At 30.0% G+C, this 22,295-nt stretch overlaps 3 protein-coding genes across 3 annotated transcripts in view; 2 read left to right on the forward strand and 1 right to left on the reverse strand.

The window, feature by feature from the left end:
- The window catches only part of LOC144835824 (anaphase-promoting complex subunit 7-like), a 169,073-nt gene that overhangs the window by 58,716 nt on the left and 88,062 nt on the right, over positions 1-22,295 (reverse strand). The window lies entirely within an intron of this gene.
- Positions 396-1,118, forward strand: LOC144858679 (complement C1q tumor necrosis factor-related protein 2-like). Its single transcript, XM_078714776.1, has one exon. The coding sequence runs from the start codon at positions 396-398 to the stop codon at positions 1,116-1,118; it is 723 nt and encodes a 240-aa protein (XP_078570902.1).
- On the forward strand, positions 2,114-20,576 carry LOC144858681 (uncharacterized). Its single transcript, XM_078714778.1, has 7 exons — positions 2,114-2,124; positions 3,385-4,129; positions 4,843-4,991; positions 6,996-7,696; positions 11,388-11,684; positions 16,783-17,085; positions 20,116-20,576. Exons 1-7 carry the CDS (start codon positions 2,114-2,116, stop codon positions 20,373-20,375), a joined length of 2,466 nt encoding a protein of 821 aa, XP_078570904.1. The 3' UTR covers positions 20,376-20,576.

Consider the following 22,295-nt stretch of genomic DNA (forward strand, 5'->3'; position numbering starts at 1 on the left):
TCCGGGGTGTCTCCGGAGTGTCTCCGGAGTTTTGCTTTTGGTGTGAAAGGGGTATTAGCAGCCCTATTTTATATTTGTCACAATCTTAGCAGCCCTATTTTATATTTGTCACAATCTTAGCAGCTTTATTTTATATTTGTCACAATCTTAGCAGCCCTATTTTATATTTGTCACAATCTTAGCAGCCCTATTTTATATTTGTCACAATCTTAGCAGCCCTATTTTATATTTGTCATAATCTTAGCAGCCCTATTTTATATTTGTCACAATCTTAGCAGCCCTATTTTATATTTGTCACAATCTTAGCAGCCCTATTTTATATTTCTCACAATAATCACAGCCCTATTGTATAATAAATAATAAAAAAATAAATTTGATTCAATTTCAGATTTTACATGTTCTCCACAATTGCTACTATACAAATTAGTATCATCTATGCTCAAACTGATACAGCAGCTTGTAATAGCTGTTGTACAGCTGGGGTTCCTGGCATTCCAGGACAGCATGGTAATCCAGGTGTGTCAGGGCCACAAGGAATGAATGGAGTGAAAGGTGAACAAGGACTGAAAGGAGAACAAGGAATGAAAGGATATTATGGAAGCAATGGCTTAGATGGGATTCCTGGTAAATTAGGACCAACTGGACCTCAAGGCCTCACTGGACTACCAGGTTCAAATGGTGTAAAAGGAGAAAAGGGTGAACAAGCTGTTCAGCGGAAATCTGCCTTTTCAGTAGTTTTTACATCAGATCCAGGTCGTCTTGATCACACTAGCCCAATGAAGTATGACACAATAATTACAAATGTAGGAAATGACTACAATCTGGATACAGGCAAGTTTGTCTGTGCAATTCCAGGTGTTTATGTATTCCATGTCACATCATTGAAATCAAGTGGTGGTGGTAGTGTTTTAACAAGAATCATGAAAAATGGGAGTTTTCAAGTATCCACATTGGTGAGTGCTACTGGGTATAATTCTGCAAGCACAATGGTGGTACTTGATCTGGTATCAGGTGATCAAGTATGGACTCAGCCATATAATACAAATAGCTATAACTATTACTTCAGTAACGCCACCAGATATTGCTCATTCTCAGGTTTCTTACTTTATGCTGCATAATGTTACTACTCAAGCTAAAAGTCTCAAATTCTAATAAAAAACAAAACTTTTAGTGGATACTTAATATTACGAATGATAGATTTTTCTTTCTTTTTTTGTAAATATTTTAAAATGTGCATGTTATCCAATACTAATAGTAATATTATATAAATTTACACTTGTTTAAAATTCAGGGTTACAGGTAAATTAATTTCTTAGTATATTTAATAGTATTTCTGATTTATGTATAGTATGGTTGAACCACCTGTATGTGACATTTTTCTAACAAAATAAAATCACCCATAATTGTTTTTCAAAAGTCACAACCTCTCTGGACTAATTGCATTGTAATAAAATAAAATAAAAAATAAAAAAAGTAAATAAATATAATTAAATAATATATAATTAATTAAATCTTTTGATGGAACAAATCCAACAACCATCATTAGTATACTAATCTTAATTTTACATCAAGTTTGATATTAGTAAAACAATTACTAAAGGAAAATAAAAAAACAACATTTTATTTTAATTAATAATTATTAATGTAACAGTAGACAAAATACTGATTAAACTTAAGACATTAAGAAATAATCTATGTATTTTGAGTAAATAAATGTTTATGCTTTGTTAAATAATTACTAGAGTGTAATTTTGTTTACTAATTGTAGCCTACTATTGCTCTACATGTTGGTATTTACTGTGCAGTCATCAACTCATACAACCTACTGTCATCTAGCCAATTAAATTCATTCATGAGTTCATCATACATTAAGACATACAAGTGGTATTGCAATGCATTCTATATACAGTAAGATATGTGAGTTGTACTGCATCAAATACCATATACAGTAAGATATGTGATGTTTACAAGATTAGTCTGCATTTAGACATTATTGAGACGCATATAAATACCATGACAAGCAACATTGTTACATTTACTGCAGCAGCACAAAACAGAAAACAGCATCAACTTACTGATCAAGAGAAAATACAAGAACATTTAAACAGTAATCATGTATCTTGGGTAAGTACAGTAAATCTTTATATTTAGTGTTCTTAGCTGTTTTAATGTCACAATCTTAGCAGCCATATTTTATATTTGTCACAATCTTAGCAGCCCTATTTTATATTTGTCACAATCTTAGCAGCCCTATTTTATATTTGTCATAATCTTAGCAGCCCTATTTTATATTTGTCATAATCTTAGCAGCCCTATTTTATATTTGTCATAATCTTAGCAGCCCTATTTTATATTTGTCATAATCTTAGCAGCCATATTATAAAACCTTTGGGAAAATGAGTTATGTGACCTTCCGGAAAAACTCGGAAACAATTTTTCGTTTAATTTAGTTTTTTCAGTTCTTAGTTAAAATAAATGTACCAAAAATGTGTTTCTGAATTTATGGTATTAAAGGATAATTTGAAATTATATGTAAGGCAGGACAAAATAAAGAAACATAGGGAATAATAATCAATACTAGAATGTGAGATTTATAAAAATACTTAACCACACCTGGCCTTTAAAATGGTTGTCAAGTTAGAATAATTTAAAATGCAAACCAATGGGATAGTTTTTAAGTCTGTAAGTTTTTATCAGCTTAGAAATACCAAAAGAGTGGAAGTACCATTTACGAGGCTAAAAAAGACTCAATTTTTGGTTACAGTATGTGGTCATAAGTTATGGAATGAACTGTCTATAGAAACGACTTTCTGTAAAAACATTAACATATTTTAAAAATCTATTAAAAAAATTTCCAAATACAAATATTGTTAGATTTTTTATTTATTAAATGAATTATCTAAAACATTCATGAATTTCTTTAGAATTATAATTTATAACTACATGCAGTTGTTTTTTTGTTGTTTTTGTTTTGTTTAGGGGTTAGTATTTGACAAGTTCTTTTACTTCTTTTTCCGATCCCAGAAACAGTTCTTATATAATGTTACCATTTTAAGTTATTGTAATTAATGTATATTGCTTTTATTTCTTGAACTGTTTCTAAATAAATGTTGTTGTTGAATTGAATTGAATTGTGTTAGACTTATAGACTTCAAAACTAATATAATTTATCAAATTTGACAATGTTAAAAATCAATTGCCATTTGTCAATCTATAGTATGACTGACAAAATGTGGCACATGATAGTAGTGAAGTCTATAGTAATATGTATGATTGACAAATGACAATTTAATTTTAACATGGTTCTCAAATTCTATCATTTATATTATAAAAACACTTGGTAATAGACATGCCAACAAAATTATAAATTTGATTCAATTTCAGATTTTACATGTTCTTCACAATTGCTACTATACAAATTAGTATCATCTATGCTCAAACTGATACAGCAGCTTGTAATAGCTGTTGTACAGCTGGGGTTCCTGGCATTCCAGGAAATCATGGTAATCCAGGTGTGTCAGGGCCACAAGGAATGAATGGAGTGAAAGGAGAACAAGGAATGAATGGAGTGAAAGGAGAACAAGGACTGAAAGGAGAACATGGAATGAAAGGAGATAATGGAAGGAATGGTTTAGATGGGATTCCTGGCAAGTTAGGACCAACTGGACCTCAAGGCCTCATTGGACTACCAGGTACAAATGGTGTAAAAGGAGAAAAGGGTGAACAAGCTGGTCAGCAGAAATCTGCCTTTTCAGTAGCTTTTACATCAAACCCAGGTCGTCATGCCATTAGCCCAATGAAGTATGACACAATAATTACAAATGTAGGAAATGACTACAATCTGGATACAGGCAAGTTTGTCTGTGCAATCCCAGGTATTTATGTTTTCCAAGTCTCAACAACGAAATCAAGTGGTGGTGGTACTGTTTTAACAAGAATCATGAAAAATGGGAGTTTTCAAGTATCTACATTGGTGAGTGCTACTGGGTATCATTCTGTAAGCACAATGGTGGTACTTGATCTGGTATCAGGTGATCAAGTATGGACTCAGCCATATGATACAAACCATAACTATTACCACAGTGGCAGCAACAGACATTGCTCATTCTCTGGTTTCTTACTTTATGCAGCATAATGTTACTACTCAGGCTAAAAGTCTTAAATACTTATAAAAAACACAACTTTTAGTTGATACTTAATATTTTAACATGACCTTACGATGACTTTTTTGTAAATATTTAAAAATGTGAATGTTATCCAAATAAATTTACACTAGTTTAAAATTCAGGGTTACAGGTAAATTAATTTCTTAGTATATTTCATAGTATTTCTGATTTATGTATACAATGGTTGAACCACATGTATGTGACATTTTTCTAATAAAATAAGATGATCCATAATTTGTTTTTTTCTAAAGTCACAATCCCTCTGGACTAAATATATTTTACTAATCATGTAAATCATACTCTGACAGTTTATGTTTAAAAACATAGATATTTAGACTCAGTACATGTGGACTAAAGTTAGGTAAATATATTATGATTCAAAATTATAATTAATATATAATTAACTAAATCTAATTTAATTTTTTGAGGAAAGAAATCCAACAACCACCATTAGAATACTGATCTTAATTCTACATCAAGTTTGATATTAATACAACAACTACTAAAGGAAAATAAAAAAACAACATTTTATTTTAATTAATAATTATTAATGTAACAGTAGACAAAATACTGATTAAACTTAAGACATTAAGAAATAATCTATGTATTTTGAGTAAATAAATGTTTATGCTTTGTTAAATAATTACTAGAGTGTAATTTTGTTTACTAATTGTAGCCTACTATTGCTCTACATGTTGGTATTTACTGTGCAGTCATCAACTCATACAACCTACTGTCATCTAGCCAATTAAATTCCTTTATGAGTTCTTTATACATTAAGACATACAAGTGGTATTGCAATGCATTCTATATACAGTCAGATATGTGAGTTGTACTGCATCAAATACCATATACAGAAGATATGTGATGTTTACAAGATTAGTCTGCATTTAGACATTATTGAGACGCATATAAATACCATGACAAGCAACATTGTTACATTTACTGCAGCAGCACAAAACAGAAAACAGCATCAACTTACTGATCAAGAGAAAATACAAGAACATTTAAACAGTAATCATGTATCTTGGGTAAGTACAGTAAATCTTTATATTTAGTGTTCTTAGCTGTTTTAATGTCACAATCTTAGCAGCCCTATTTTATATTTGTCATAATCTTAGCAGCTCTATTTTATATTTGTAACAATCTTAGCAGCCTTATTTTATTTGTCACAATCTTAGCAGCCCTATTTTATATTTGTCATAATCTTAGCAGCCATATTTTATATTTGTCACTATCTTAGCAGCCCTATTTTATATTTGTCACAATCTTAGCAGCCCTATTTTTTATTTGTCATAACCTTAGCAGCCCTATTTTATATTTGTCATAACCTTAGCAGCCCTATTTTATATTTGTCACAATCTTAGCAGCCCTATTTTTTATTTGTCATAATCTTAGCAGCCCTATTTTATATTTGTCACAATCTTAGCAGCCCTATTTTATATTTGTCATAATCTTAGCAGCCCTATTTTATATTTGTCACAATCTTAGCAGCCCTATTTTGTATTTGTCCTAATCTTAGCAGCCCTATTTTATATTTGTCATAATCTTAGCAGCCCTATTTTATATTTGTCATAATCTTAGCAGCCCTAATTTATATTTGTCACAATCTTAGCAGCCCTATTTTTTATTTGTCATAATCTTAGCAGCCCCATTTTATATTTGTCACAATCTTAGCAGCCCTATTTTATATTTGTCATAATCTTAGCAGCCCTATTTTATATTTGTCATAATCTTAGCAGCCCTATTTTATATTTGTCACAATCTTAGCAGCCCTATTTTGTATTTGTCATAATCTTAGCAGCCCTATTTTATATTTGTCATAATCTTAGCAGCCCTATTATAAAACCTATACCAAAATGAGTTATGTGACCTTCCGGAAAAACTCAGAAACAGTTTTTCGTTTAATTTACATTTTCTAAAGTTCTTAGGTAAAGTAAATGTACCACAAATGTGTTTCTGAATTTATAGTACTAAAGGATAATTTGAAATGTAAGGCAGGACAACAAAAAACATAGGGAATACTAATTAATATTGGAATGTGAGATTTATAAAAAATACTTCACCACTCCTGCCTTTAAAAGGTTTTAAGTTTTTAAGTCTGTAAGTTTTTATCAGCTTAGAAATACCAAAAGAGTGGAAGTACCATTTACGAGGCTAAAAAAGACTCAATTTTTTGTTACAGTATGTGGTCATAAGTTATGGAATGAACTGTCTATAGAAACGACTTTCTGTAAAAACATTAACATATTTTAAAAATCTATTAAAAAAATTTCCAAATACAAATATTGTTAGATTTTTTATTTATTAAATGAAAGAAATAAAACATTCATGAATTTCTTTAGAATTATAATTTATAACTACATGATTTGTCATGCAGTTGTTTTTTTGTTGTTTTTGTTTTGTTTAGGGGTTGGTATTTGACAAGTTCTTTTACTTCTTTTTCTGATCCCAGAAACAGTTCTTATTTAATGTTACCATTTTAAGTTATTGTAATTAATGTATATTGCTTTTATTTCTTGAACTGTTTCTAAATAAATGTTGTTGTTGAATTGTTGTTGAATTGAATTGAATTGTGTTAGACTTATAGACTTCAAAACTAATATAATTTATCAAATTTGACAACTATGTTAAAATTCAATTGCCATTTGTCCATCTATAGTATGATTGACAAAATGTGGCACATGATAGTAGTGAAGTCTATAGTAATATGTATGATTGACAAATGACAATTTAATTTTAACATGGTTCTCAAATTCTATCATTTATATTATAAAAACACTTGGTAATAGACATGCCAACACAATTATAAATTTGATTCAATTTCAGATTTTACATGTTCTTCACAATTGCTACTATACAAATTAGTATCATCTATGCTCAAACTGATACAGCAGCTTGTAATAGCTGTTGTACAGCTGGGGTTCCTGGCATTCCAGGAAATCATGGTAATCCAGGTGTGTCAGGGCCACAAGGAATGAATGGAGTGAAAGGAGAACAAGGAATGAAAGGAGAACAAGGAATGAAAGGAGATAAAGGAAGCAATGGCTTAGATGGGATTCCTGGTAAATTAGGACCAACTGGACCTCAAGGCCTCATTGGACTACCAGGTACAAATGGTGTAAAAGGAGAAAAGGGTGAACAAGCTAGTCAGCAGAAATCTGCCTTTTCAGTAGTTTTTACTACTAACCCAGGTCGTCATGCCGATAGCCCAATGAAGTATGACACAATAATTACAAATGTTAGAAATCACTACAATCTGGATACAGGCAAGTTTGTCTGTACAATTCCAGGTGTTTATGTTTTCCAGGTGACATCAATGAAATCAAATGGTGGTGGTATTGTTTCAACATATATTATGAAAAATGGGAATTTTCAAGTATCTGCATATGTAAGTGCTACTGGGTATAATTCAGTAACCGCAATGGTGGTCCTTGATCTGGTATCAGGTGATCAAGTATGGACTCAGCCATATGATACAAGCCATAACTATTACCACAGTGACATCAACAGATATTGCTCATTCTCAGGTTTCTTACTTTATGCAGCATAATGTTACTACTCAGGCTAAAAGTCTTAAATTCTTATAAAAAACAACTTTTAGTGGATACTTAATATTCAAACATGACCCTTACGATGAAGACGAAGAATTTAAGCTATTTCTTTCTTTTTTTTGTAAATATTTTAACATGTGCATGGTATCTAACAGTATATAAATTTATACTAGTTTAAAATTCAGGATTAAAGGTAAATTAATTTCTAAGAACATTTCTGATTTCTGTATACAATGGTTGAACCACCTGTATGACATTTTTCGAAACTTTCAGTTGATACTTAATATTCAAACATGACTTTTTGATGATTTTTCTTTCTTTTTTTGTAAATATTTAAACATGTGCATGTTATCCAATACTAATAATATTATTATATAAATTTACACTAGTTTAAAATTCAGGGTTACAGGTAAATTAATTTCTAAGTATATTTCATAGTATTTCTGATTTATGTAAACTTCTTTTACTACAAAAAAAATGTATTAGAAACATTTCAAACTCCAAGAGCCCACTCAGATCCGTTGTTTGCATCCCTTTCCCTTTTAAAAATTTACGATATAAATTGCCTTCAACAATGTATTTTTGTATACTCTTGGTTAAATTCCCTAATCCCCGCTCAATTTCAACCCCTGTTCAAATTCAATTTCAACTATCATAGTCATAACACAAGAACCTCAAATAAAATACATATTCCATTACACAAAACACTATCTTTCCAACATAACATTCAGTTTTCAGGGCCAAAATATTGGAACAAATTACCCAAATACATAACTGAATCGCCAACAAAAAAACATTTCACTTTTAAGCTAAAAAGGCATCTATTATCCACATATAATCACTGAATCCTAAATAATATTAATTCAAATTTCATTGATATTTTCAATCGTTTTTTTTTGTTTACTTTGGTTTTTTTAATGATTTTTTGATATTTTTTATTTTTTGGCAGCCCACCACAAGTTTACACTTTCTGGGGTTCGCCTCTCTTATTTAAAATTGTTTTTTTACAAACACTGTTAATAGAAAAGAGAAGAGAAATAAATGTTCTGAATAAAAAATAGTATGTTTGAACCACCTGTATGTGACATTTTTCTAACAAAATAAAATCACCCATAATTTGTTTTTCTAAAGTCACAATCTCTCTGGACTAAATATCTTTTACTAATCATGTAAATCATACTCTGACAGTTTATGTTTAAAGACGTAGATATTTAGACTCAGTAAATGCGGGCTATGGTTAGGTAAATATATTATAGATCAAAATTATAATTAATATATAATTAATTAAATCTAATTTAATCTTTTGAGGGAAGAAATCCAATAATCACCACTAGTATACTGATCTTAATTCTATATCAAGTTAAAATCAGGAAAATAAAAAAAAAACATTTGACATTAATTAATAATTATTAATGTAACAGTACACAAAATACTGATTAAACTTAAGACATTAAGAAATAATCTATGTATTTTGAGTAAATAAATGTTTATGCTTTGTTAAATAATTACTAGAGTGTAATTTTGTTTACTAATTGTAGCCTACTATTGCTCTACATGTTGGTATTTACTGTGCAGTCATCAACCCATACAACCTACTGTCATCTAGCCAATTAAATTCCTTTATGAGTTCATCATAAATTAAGACATACAAGTGGTATTGCAATGCATTCTATATACAGTAAGATATGTGAGTTGTACTGCATCAAATACCATATACAGTAAGATATGTGATGTTTACAAGATTAGTCTGCATTTAGACATTATTGAGACACATATAAATACCATGACAAGCAACATTGTTACATTTACTGCAGCAACACAAAACAGAAAACAGCATCAACTTACTGATCAAGAGAAAATACAAGAACATTTAAACAGTAATCATGTATCTTGGGTAAGTACAGTAAATCTTTATATTTAGTGTTCTTAGCTGTTTTAATGTCATAATCTTAGCAGCCCTATTTATATTTGTCATAATCTTAGCAGCCCTATTTTATATTTGTCACAATCTTAGCAGCCCTATTTTATATTTGTCACAATCTTAGCAGCCCTATTTTATATTTGTCATAATCTTAGCAGCTCTATTTTATATTTGTAACAATCTTAGCAGCCTTATTTTATTTGTCACAATCTTAGCAGCCCTATTTTATATTTGTCATAATCTTAGCAGCCATATTTTATATTTGTCACTATCTTAGCAGCCCTATTTTATATTTGTCACAATCTTAGCAGCCCTATTTTTTATTTGTCATAATCTTAGCAGCCCTATTTTATATTTGTCATAACCTTAGCAGCCCTATTTTATATTTGTCACAATCTTAGCAGCCCTATTTTTTATTTGTCATAATCTTAGCAGCCCTATTTTATATTTGTCACAATATTAGCAGCCCTATTTTATATTTGTCATAATCTTAGCAGCCCTATTTTATATTTGTCATAATCTTAGCAGCCCTATTTTATATTTGTCACAATCTTAGCAGCCCTATTTTATATTTGTCATAATCTTAGCAGCCCTATTTTATATTTGTCATAATCTTAGCAGCCCTATTTTATATTTGTCACAATCTTAGCAGCCCTATTTTGTATTTGTCATAATCTTAGCAGCCCTATTTTATATTTGTCATAATCTTAGCAGCCCTATTATGAAACCTTTACCAAAATGAGTTATGTGACCTTCCGGAAAAACTCAGAAACAGTTTTTCGTTTAATTTACATTTTCTAAAGTTCTTAGGTAAAGTAAATGTACCACAAATGTGTTTCTGAATTTATAGTACTAAAGGATAATTTGAAATGTAAGGCAGGACAACAAAAAACATAGGGAATACTAATTAATATTGGAATGTGAGATTTATAAAAAATACTTCACCACTCCTGCCTTTAAAAGGTTTTAGGTTTTTAAGTCTGTAAGTTTTTATCAGCTTAGAAATACCAAAAGAGTGGAAGTACCATTTACGAGGCTAAAAAAGACTCAATTTTTGGTTACAGTATGTGGTCATAAGTTATGGAATGAACTGTCTATAGAAACGACTTTCTGTAAAAACATTAACATATTTTAAAAATCTATTAAAAAAATTTCCAAATACAAATATTGTTAGATTTTTTATTTATTAAATGAAAGAAATAAAACATTCATGAATTTTTTTAGAATTATAATTTATAACTACATGATTTGTCATGCAGTTGTTTTTTTGTTTTGTTTAGGGGTTAATATTTGACAAGTTCTTTTACTTCTTTTTCTGATCCCAGAAACAGTTCTTATTTATTGTTACCATTTTAAGTTATTGTAATTAATGTCTGCTTCTTTTATTTCTTGAACTGTTTCTAAATAAATGTTGTTGAATTGTTGTTGAATTGAATTGAATTGTGTTAGACTTATAGACTTCAAAACTAATATAATTTATCAAATTTGACAACTATGTTAAAATTCAATTGCCATTTGTCAATCTATAGTATGACTGACAAAATGTGGCACATGATAGTAGTGAAGTCTATAGTAATATGTCTGATTGAACATGGTTCTCAAATTCTATCATTTATATTATAAAAAAACTTGGTAATAGACCCTACATGCCAACAAAATTATAAATTTGATTGCATTTCAGATTTTACATGTTCTCCACAATTGCTACTATACAAATTAGTATTATCTATGCTCAAACTGATACAGCAGCTTGTAATAGCTGTTGTACAGCTGGGGTTCCTGGCATTCCAGGAAATCATGGTAATCCAGGTGTGTCAGGGCCACAAGGAATGAACGGAGTGAAAGGAGAACAAGGAATGAATGGAGTGAAAGGAGAACAAGGAATGAATGGAGTGAAGGGAGAACAAGGACTGAAAGGAGAACATGGAATGAAAGGAGATAATGGAAGGAATGGTTTAGATGGGATTCCTGGTAAATTAGGACCAACTGGACCTCAAGGCCTCATTGGACTACCAGGTACAAATGGTGTAAAAGGAGAAAAGGGTGAACAAGCTAGTCAGCAGAAATCTGCCTTTTCAGTAGTTTTTACATCTAACCCAGGTCGTCATGCCATTAGCCCAATGAAGTATGACACAATAATTACAAATGTTGGAAATAACTACAATCTGGATACAGGCAAGTTTGTCTGTGCAATTCCAGGTGTTTATGTATTCCATGTGTCATCAATGAAATCAAGTGGTGGTGGTACTGTTTTAACAAGAATTATGAAAAATGGGAATTTTCAAGTATCTGCATATGGAAGTAATACTGGGCATCATTCTGCAAGCACAATGGTGGTACTTGATCTGGTATCAGGTGATCAAGTATGGACTCAGCCATATAATACAAACCATAACTATTACTACAGTGACAGTGACAGATACTGCTCATTCTCAGGTTTCTTACTTTATGCAGCATAATGCTACTACTCAAGCTAAAAGTCTTAAATTCTTATAAAAAACAACTTTTAGTGGATACTTAATATTCAAACATGACCCTTACGATGAAGAATTTAAGCTATTTCTTTCTTTTTTTGGTAAATATTTTAACATGTGCATGGTATCTAACAGTATATAAATTTATACTAGTTTAAAATTCAGGATTAAAGGTAAATCAATTTCTAAGCACATTTCAAATTATTTCTGATTTCTGTATACAATGGTTGAACCACCTGTATGCGAAATTTTTCTAAACTTTTAGTTGATACTAAATATTCAAAAATGACTTTTTGATGAACTTTCTTTCATTTTTGTAAATATTTAAAAATGTGCATGTTATCCAATACTAATAGTAATAATATATAAATTTACACTTGTTTAAAATTCAGGGTTACAGGTAAATTAATTTCTTAGTATATTTCATAGTATTTCTGATATATTTATAGTATGTGACATTTTTCTAACAAAATAAAATCACCCATAATTGTCACAATCTCTCTGGACTAATTACCTTTTACTAATCATGTAAATCATACTGACAGTTTATGTTTAAATACATAGATATTTAGACTCAGTACAAGTGGGCTATGGATAGGGTAAATATGTTATGAATCAAAATTATAATTAATATATAATTAATTAAATCTAATTTAATTTTTTGAGGGAACAAATCCAACTAACCACCATTAGTATACTGATAGTAATTCTATATCAAGTTTGATATTAATACAACAACTACTAAAGGAAAACAACATTTTATTTTAATTAATAATTAATAATGTAACAGTAGACAAAATACTGATTAAACTTAAGACATTAAGAAATAATCTATGTATTTTGAGTAAATAAATGTTTATGCTTTGTTAAATGATTACTAGAGTGTAATTTTATTTACTAATTGTAGCCTACTATTGCTCTACATGTTGGTATTTACTGTGCAGTCATCAACCCATTCAACCTACTGTCATCTAGCCAATTAAATTCCTTTATGAGTTCATCATACATTAAGACATACAAGTGGTATTGCAATGCATTCTATATACAGTAAGATATGCGAGTTGTATTGCATCAAATACCATATACAGGAAGATATGTGATGTTTACAAGATTAGTCTGCATTTAGACATTATTGAGACGCATATAAATACCATGACAAGCAACATTGTTACATTTACTGCAGCAGCACAAAACAGAAAACAGCATCAACTTACTGATCAAGAGAAAATACAAGAACATTTAAACAGTAATCATGTATCTTGGGTAAGTACAGTAAATCTTTATATTTAGTGTTCTTAGCTGTTTTAATGTCACAATCTTAGCAGCCCTATTTTATATTTGTCACAATCTTAGCAGCCCTATTTTATATTTGTCACAATCTTAGCAGCCCTGTTTTATATTTTTCACAATCTTAGCAGCCCTGTTTTATATTTTTCACAATCTTAGCAGCCCTGTTTTATATTTGTCATAATCTTAGCAGCCCTATTTTATATTTGAATAATCTTAGCAGCCCTATTTTATATTTGTCATAATCTTAGCAGCCCTGTTTTATATTTGTCATAATCTTAGCAGCCCTATTTTATATTTGAATAATCTTAGCAGTCCTATTTTATATTTGTCATAATCTTAGCAGCCCTATTTTATATTTTTCACAATCTTAGCAGCCCTGTTTTATATTTGTCATAATCTTAGCAGCCCTATTTTATATTTGTCACAATCTTAGCAGCTCTATTTTATATTTGTCATAATCTTAGCAGCCCTATTTTATATTTGTCATAATCTTAGCAGCCCTATTTTATATTTGTCACAATCTTAGCAGCCCTATTTTATATTTGTCACAATCTTAGCAGCCCTATTATATATTTGTCACAATCTTAGCAGCCCTATTTTATATTTGTCACAATCTTAGCAGCCCTATTTTATATTTCTCACAATCTTAGCAGCCCTATTTTATATTTGTCATAATCTTAGCAGCCCTATTTTATATTTGTCACAATCTTAGCAGCCCTATTTTATATTTGTCATAATCTTAGCAGCCCTATTTTATATTTGTCACAATCTTAGCATGCCTATTTTATATTTGTCATAATCTTTCTTAGCAGCCCTATTTTATATTTGTCACAATCTTAGCAGCCCTATTATATATTTGTCACAATCTTAGCAGCCCTATTTTATATTTGTCACAATCTTAGCAGCCCTATTTTATATTTGTCACAATCTTAGCAGCTCTATTTTATATTTGTCACAATCTTAGCAGCCCTATTTTATATTTGTCACAATCTTAGCAGCCCTATTTTTTATTTGTCACAATCTTAGCAGCCCTATTTTATATTTGTCACAATCTTAGCAGCCCTATTTTATATTTGTCACAATCTTAGCAGCCCTATTTTATATTTGTCACAATCTTAGCAGCCCTATTTTATATTTGTCATAATCTTAGCAGCCCTATTTTATATTTGTCATAATCTTAGCAGCCCTATTTTATATTTGTCACAATCTTATACCCCTTTCACACCAAAACTCCGGAGAGTCTCCGGAGACACCCCTGGGTTTATGACCATTCAAAACGTCGAGAAACTCCGGAGATACCCCTTTCACACCAACCTAGCGCCACCGGGGTTAATAAAATAAAATTGTAAATGTCGCCCTCTATTTTTTTTTTTTACATAGCGACGATCATTAGAATACTTTTAATTAACAATATTTTTAATTTAATAATTACTTTCAAAAGTCTCAGAAGTAATATAATGTTTTATTGATACTACTTATTATTTTTTAAACCCGCTATATATTTTGTACAAATATTTAAAGTATTTTGAAATAAAACTAAAGCAATGAGTGATCGTGTGAGGATGACCTTTTGACCCGAAACACTCCGGAGTTTGATGTTGGTACCTTTCACACCAAAACACCGGGGTGTCCCCGCAGTTCGCTCTCCGGAGAATGTTCAGCTGTTCAACCCCGCAGTTTTAAACTCCGGAGTTGCTTGATTTTACCTTTCACACCAAACAGCGGGGCGTCAACTCCGGGGTGTCTCCGGAGTGTCTCCGGAGTTTTGCTTTTGGTGTGAAAGGGGTATTAGCAGCCCTATTTTATATTTGTCACAATCTTAGCAGCCCTATTTTATATTTGTCACAATCTTAGCAGCTTTATTTTATATTTGTCACAATCTTAGCAGCCCTATTTTATATTTGTCACAATCTTAGCAGCCCTATTTTATATTTGTCACAATCTTAGCAGCCCTATTTTATATTTGTCACAATCTTAGCAGCCCTATTTTATATTTGTCATAATCTTAGCAGCCCTATTTTATATTTGTCACAATCTTAGCAGCCCTATTTTATATTTGTCACAATCTTAGCAGCCCTATTTTATATTTGTCATAATCTTAGCAGCCCTATTTTATATTTGTCATAATCTTAGCAGCCCTATTTTATATTTGTCATAATCTTAGCAGCCCTATTTTATATTTGTCACAATCTTAGCAGCCCTATTTTATATCAGCCCTATTTTATATTTGTCACAATCTTAGCAGCCCTATTTTATATTTGTCACAATCTTAGCAGCCCTATTTTATATAATAAAATCTTTAGTTGCGTTTATTCTAGTTTAAAAACCGTTTATGTGACCTTCTGGCAAAATTCAAGTTAATTCCGACAATGGAAACCAAAAATACACAATGAAAAACAAAAAACGAATAATAAGTTGAATTGAATGTGTAGAGCATGTATTCAGTAAAAATTGTATATCTAATGTTTGTTACAATCCTAAATTGCAAAAGACACACAATATTCAAACACTAAAATGATCAAGTCGACTTTTAAAAAAGATTTGGTACATTGTGAAAATTACTGATGAAAATGTGTATGGATATACGGTGGATAATTTGCGCAAAAATAAAAATCTGAAGTTAAATAAAAACATCAAAAAAGCAAAATTCCTGTTATATAACCTATATTTAAAGTCATCTGGTCAAATTTTTTGTCACAGTTTATTTTTCAGAATTAAAAAACAATCTATTATTTGTGTACAAAAAAATAGGGACTTTCCTGTGTAATTTAAATTATTCAACCCACTGAGAAGAAAGTGGTATTTTTCAACAAGATTGTGTAACATCAGGGAAGAGTGAAATTAATGTATAATGTGTGTAATTTCACTCTTCCCTGGTAACACAAATAGCATTCTAAAAATTATGAAACAAAAGGAAAACAATAGATTGATATTAATTAATGTTAAGATCACTAGGAAACTTTTCTTTGCACCTGACCTTTGAAATGATTGTCAAATTTGAATAATTAAAAATACAAACCAATGAGATAGTAGTGAAGTCTATAGTAATATGTATGATTGACAAATGGCAATTTAATTTTAACATGGTTGTCAAATTCTATCATTTATATTATAAAAACACTTGGTAATAGGCATGCCAACAAAATTATAAATTTGATTGCATTTCAGATTTTACATGATCTTCACAATTGCTACTATACAAATTAGTATCATCTATGCTCAAACTGATACAGCAGCTTGTAATAGCTGTTGTACAGCTGGGGTTCCTGGCATTCCAGGAAATCATGGTAATCCAGGTGTGTCAGGGACACAAGGAATGAATGGAGTGAAAGGAGAACAAGGAATAAAAGGAGAACTAGGAATGAAAGGAGAACAAGGAATAAAAGGAGATAATGGAAGGAATGGATTAGATGGGATTCCTGGTAAATTAGGACCACAAGGCCTCATTGGACCATCAGGTGTAAATGGTGTAAAGGGAGAAAAGGGTGAACAAGGACCTCAAGGCCTCATTGGTAGTGTAAAGGGTGAACAAGCTAGTCAGCAGAAATCTGCCTTTTCAGTAGTTTTTACATCAGACCCAGGTCGTCATGCCGCTAGCCCAATGAAGTATAACACAATAATTACAAATGTAGGAAATGACTACAATCTGAATACAGGCAAGTTTGTCTGTACAATTCCAGGTGTTTATGTATTCCATGTCACATCATTGAAATCAAATGGTGGTACTGTTTTAACAAATATTATGAAAAATGGGAATTTTCAAGTATCTGCATTTGTAACTGCTGATGGGTATAATTCTGCAAGCACAATGGTGGTACTTGATCTGGTATCAGGTGATCAAGTATGGACTCAGCCATATAATACAAATAGCTATAACTATTACTTCAGTAACGCCACCAGATATTGCTCATTCTCAGGTTTCTTACTTTATGCTGCATAATGTTACTACTCAAGCTAAAAGTCTCAAATTCTAATAAAAAACAAAACTTTTAGTGGATACTTAATATTTAAACATGAACTTACGAATGATAGATTTTTCTTTCTTTTTTTGTAAATATTTTAAAATGTGCATGTTATCCAATACTAATAGTAATATTATATAAATTTACACTTGTTTAAAATTCAGGGTTACAGGTAAATTAATTTCTTAGTATATTTAATAGTATTTCTGATTTATGTATAGTATGGTTGAACCACCTGTATGTGACATTTTTCTAACAAAATAAAATCACCCATAATTGTTTTTCAAAAGTCACAACCTCTCTGGACTAATTGCATTGTAATAAAATAAAATAAAAAATAAAAAAAGTAAATAAATATAATTAAATAATATATAATTAATTAAATCTTTTGATGGAACAAATCCAACAACCATCATTAGTATACTAATCTTAATTTTACATCAAGTTTGATATTAGTAAAACAATTACTAAAGGAAAATAAAAAAACAACATTTTATTTTAATTAATAATTATTAATGTAACAGTAGACAAAATACTGATTAAACTTAAGACATTAAGAAATAATCTATGTATTTTGAGTAAATAAATGTTTATGCTTTGTTAAATAATTACTAGAGTGTAATTTTGTTTACTAATTGTAGCCTACTATTGCTCTACATGTTGGTATTTACTGTGCAGTCATCAACTCATACAACCTACTGTCATCTAGCCAATTAAATTCATTCATGAGTTCATCATACATTAAGACATACAAGTGGTATTGCAATGCATTCTATATACAGTAAGATATGTGAGTTGTACTGCATCAAATACCATATACAGTAAGATATGTGATGTTTACAAGATTAGTCTGCATTTAGACATTATTGAGACGCATATAAATACCATGACAAGCAACATTGTTACATTTACTGCAGCAGCACAAAACAGAAAACAGCATCAACTTACTGATCAAGAGAAAATACAAGAACATTTAAACAGTAATCATGAATCTTGGGTAAGTACAGTAAATCTTTATATTTAGTGTTCTTAGCTGTTTTAATGTCACAATCTTAGCAGCCATATTTTATATTTGTCACAATCTTAGCAGCCCTATTTTATATTTGTCACAATCTTAGCAGCCCTATTTTATATTTGTCATAATCTTAGCAGCCCTATTTTATATTTGTCATAATCTTAACAGCCCTATTTTATATTTGTCATAATCTTAGCAGCCCTATTTTATATTTGTCATAATCTTAGCAGCCATATTATAAAACCTTTGGGAAAATGAGTTATGTGACCTTCCGGAAAAACTCGGAAACAATTTTTCGTTTAATTTAGTTTTTTCAGTTCTTAGTTAAAATAAATGTACCAAAAATGTGTTTCTGAATTTATGGTATTAAAGGATAATTTGAAATTATATGTAAGGCAGGACAAAATAAAGAAACATAGGGAATAATAATCAATACTAGAATGTGAGATTTATAAAAATACTTAACCACACCTGGCCTTTAAAATGGTTGTCAAGTTAGAATAATTTAAAATGCAAACCAATGGGATAGTTTTTAAGTCTGTAAGTTTTTATCAGCTTAGAAATACCAAAAGAGTGGAAGTACCATTTACGAGGCTAAAAAAGACTCAATTTTTGGTTACAGTATGTGGTCATAAGTTATGGAATGAACTGTCTATAGAAACGACTTTCTGTAAAAACATTAACATATTTTAAAAATCTATTAAAAAAATTTCCAAATACAAATATTGTTAGATTTTTTATTTATTAAATGAAATATCTAAAACATTCATGAATTTCTTTAGAATTATAATTTATAACTACATGCAGTTGTTTTTTTGTTGTTTTTGTTTTGTTTAGGGGTTAGTATTTGACAAGTTCTTTTACTTCTTTTTCCGATCCCAGAAACAGTTCTTATATAATGTTACCATTTTAAGTTATTGTAATTAATGTATATTGCTTTTATTTCTTGAACTGTTTCTAAATAAATGTTGTTGTTGAATTGAATTGAATTGTGTTAGACTTATAGACTTCAAAACTAATATAATTTATCAAATTTGACAATGTTAAAAATCAATTGCCATTTGTCAATCTATAGTATGACTGACAAAATGTGGCACATGATAGTAGTGAAGTCTATAGTAATATGTATGATTGACAAATGACAATTTAATTTTAACATGGTTCTCAAATTCTATCATTTATATTATAAAAACACTTGGTAATAGACATGCCAACAAAATTATAAATTTGATTCAATTTCAGATTTTACATGTTCTTCACAATTGCTACTATACAAATTAGTATCATCTATGCTCAAACTGATACAGCAGCTTGTAATAGCTGTTGTACAGCTGGGGTTCCTGGCATTCCAGGAAATCATGGTAATCCAGGTGTGTCAGGGCCACAAGGAATGAATGGAGTGAAAGGAGAACAAGGAATGAATGGAGTGAAAGGAGAACAAGGACTGAAAGGAGAACATGGAATGAAAGGAGATAATGGAAGGAATGGTTTAGATGGGATTCCTGGCAAGTTAGGACCAACTGGACCTCAAGGCCTCATTGGACTACCAGGTACAAATGGTGTAAAAGGAGAAAAGGGTGAACAAGCTGGTCAGCAGAAATCTGCCTTTTCAGTAGCTTTTACATCAAACCCAGGTCGTCATGCCATTAGCCCAATGAAGTATGACACAATAATTACAAATGTAGGAAATGACTACAATCTGGATACAGGCAAGTTTGTCTGTGCAATTCCAGGTGTTTATGTATTCCATGTGTCATCATTGAAATCAAGTGGTGGTGGTTATGTTTTAACAAGAATCATCAAAAATGGGAATACTCAAGTATCTGCATATGTAAGTGCTACTGGGCATAATTCTGTAAGCACAATGGTGGTCCTTGATCTGGTATCAGGTGATCAAGTATGGACTCAGCCACATGATACAAACAATAACTATTACTACAGTAGCATCAACAGATATTGCTCATTCTCAGGTTTCTTACTTTATGCAGCATAATTTTACTACTCAAGCTAAAAGTCTTAAATACTTATAAAAAACAACTTTTAGTGGATACTTAATATTTTAACATGTCCTTACAATGACAAATGTAACATTTGTCATTCTTTTTTTTGTAAATATTTTAAAATGTGCATGGTATCTAACAGTATATAAATTTACACTAGTTTAAAATTCAGGATTAAAGGTAAATCAATTTCTAAGCACATTTCAAATTATTTCTGATTTCTGTATACAATGGTTGAACCACCTGTATGCGAAATTTTTCTAAACTTTTAGTTGATACTAAATATTCAAAAATGACTTTTTGATGAACTTTCTTTCATTTTTGTAAATATTTAAAAATGTGCATGTTATCCAATACTAATAGTAATAATATATAAATTTACACTTGTTTAAAATTCAGGGTTACAGGTAAATTAATTTCTTAGTATATTTCATAGTATTTCTGATTTATTTATAGTATGTGACATTTTTCTAACAAAATAAAATCACCCATAATTGTCACAATCTCTCTGGACTAATTACCTTTTACTAATCATGTAAATCATACTGACAGTTTATGTTTAAATACATAGATATTTAGACTCAGTACAAGTGGGCTATGGATAGGGTAAATATATTATAGATCAAAATTATAATTAATATATAAATAATTAAATCTAATTCAATCTTTTCAACCACCATTAGTATACTGATCTTAATTCTACATCAAGTTTAATATTAATTCAATAACTACAAAAGGAAAATAAAAAACAACATTTTATTTTAATTAATAATTAATAATGTAACAGTAGACAAAATACTGATTAAACTTAAGACATTAAGAAATAATCTATGTATTTTGAGTAAATAAATGTTTATGCTTTGTTAAATGATTACTAGAGTGTAATTTTATTTACTAATTGTAGCCTACTATTGCTCTACATGTTGGTATTTACTGTGCAGTCATCAACCCATACAACCTACTGTCATCTAGCCAATTAAATTCCTTTATGAGTTCATCATACATTAAGACATACAAGTGGTATTGCAATGCATTCTATATACAGTAAGATATGTGAGTTGTACTGCATCAAATACCATATACAGTAAGATATGTGATGTTTACAAGATTAGTCTGCATTTAGACATTATTGAGACGCATATAAATACCATGACAAGCAACATTGTTACAATTACTGAAGCAGCACAAAACAGAAAACAGCATCAACTTACTGATCACGAGAAAATACAAGAACATTTAAACAGTAATAATGTATCTTGGGTAAGTACAGTAAATCTTTATATTAGTGTTCTTAGCTGTTTTAATGTCATAATCTTAGCAGCCCTATTTTATATTTGTCACAATCTTAGCAGCCTTATTTTATATTTGTCACAATTTTAGCAGCCCTATTTTATATTTTTCACAATCTTAGCAGCCCTATTTTATATTTGTCATAATCTTAGCAGCCCTATTTTATATTTGTCACAATCTTAGCAGCCCTATTTTATATTTGTCACAATCTTAGCAGCCCTACAGTTTTTCATATTTGTCACAATCTTAGCAGCCATATTTTATATAATAAAATCTTTAGTGGCATTTATTCTAGTTATAAAAATCGTTTATGTGACCTTCTGGCAACATTTAGATCAGAAACAATTTTTGGTTTATTTACATTTTATCAAAATTCTTCATTTGATTGGCAGCTATTTTTAGATTTTAATCCAGAGAATGACTTTTCTGCTTGTATGATTAAGATCAATAAATTATTAACACAACTTAATTCCTAATGAACCCTAGAAAATATGTAAAAAGACTAAAATAAGTTGAATAGAAAACCATTTTATGTATTCAGCAGAAATTGTATATCTAATGTTTGTACAATTCTAAATTACAAAAGGAACACAAAGCTCAAACGATCACTAATATGATCAACT

Source organism: Antedon bifida, chromosome 2 (assembly GCF_963402885.1).
Source record: "Antedon bifida chromosome 2, ecAntBifi1.1, whole genome shotgun sequence".
NCBI lineage: Eukaryota > Metazoa > Echinodermata > Crinoidea > Comatulida > Antedonidae > Antedon > Antedon bifida.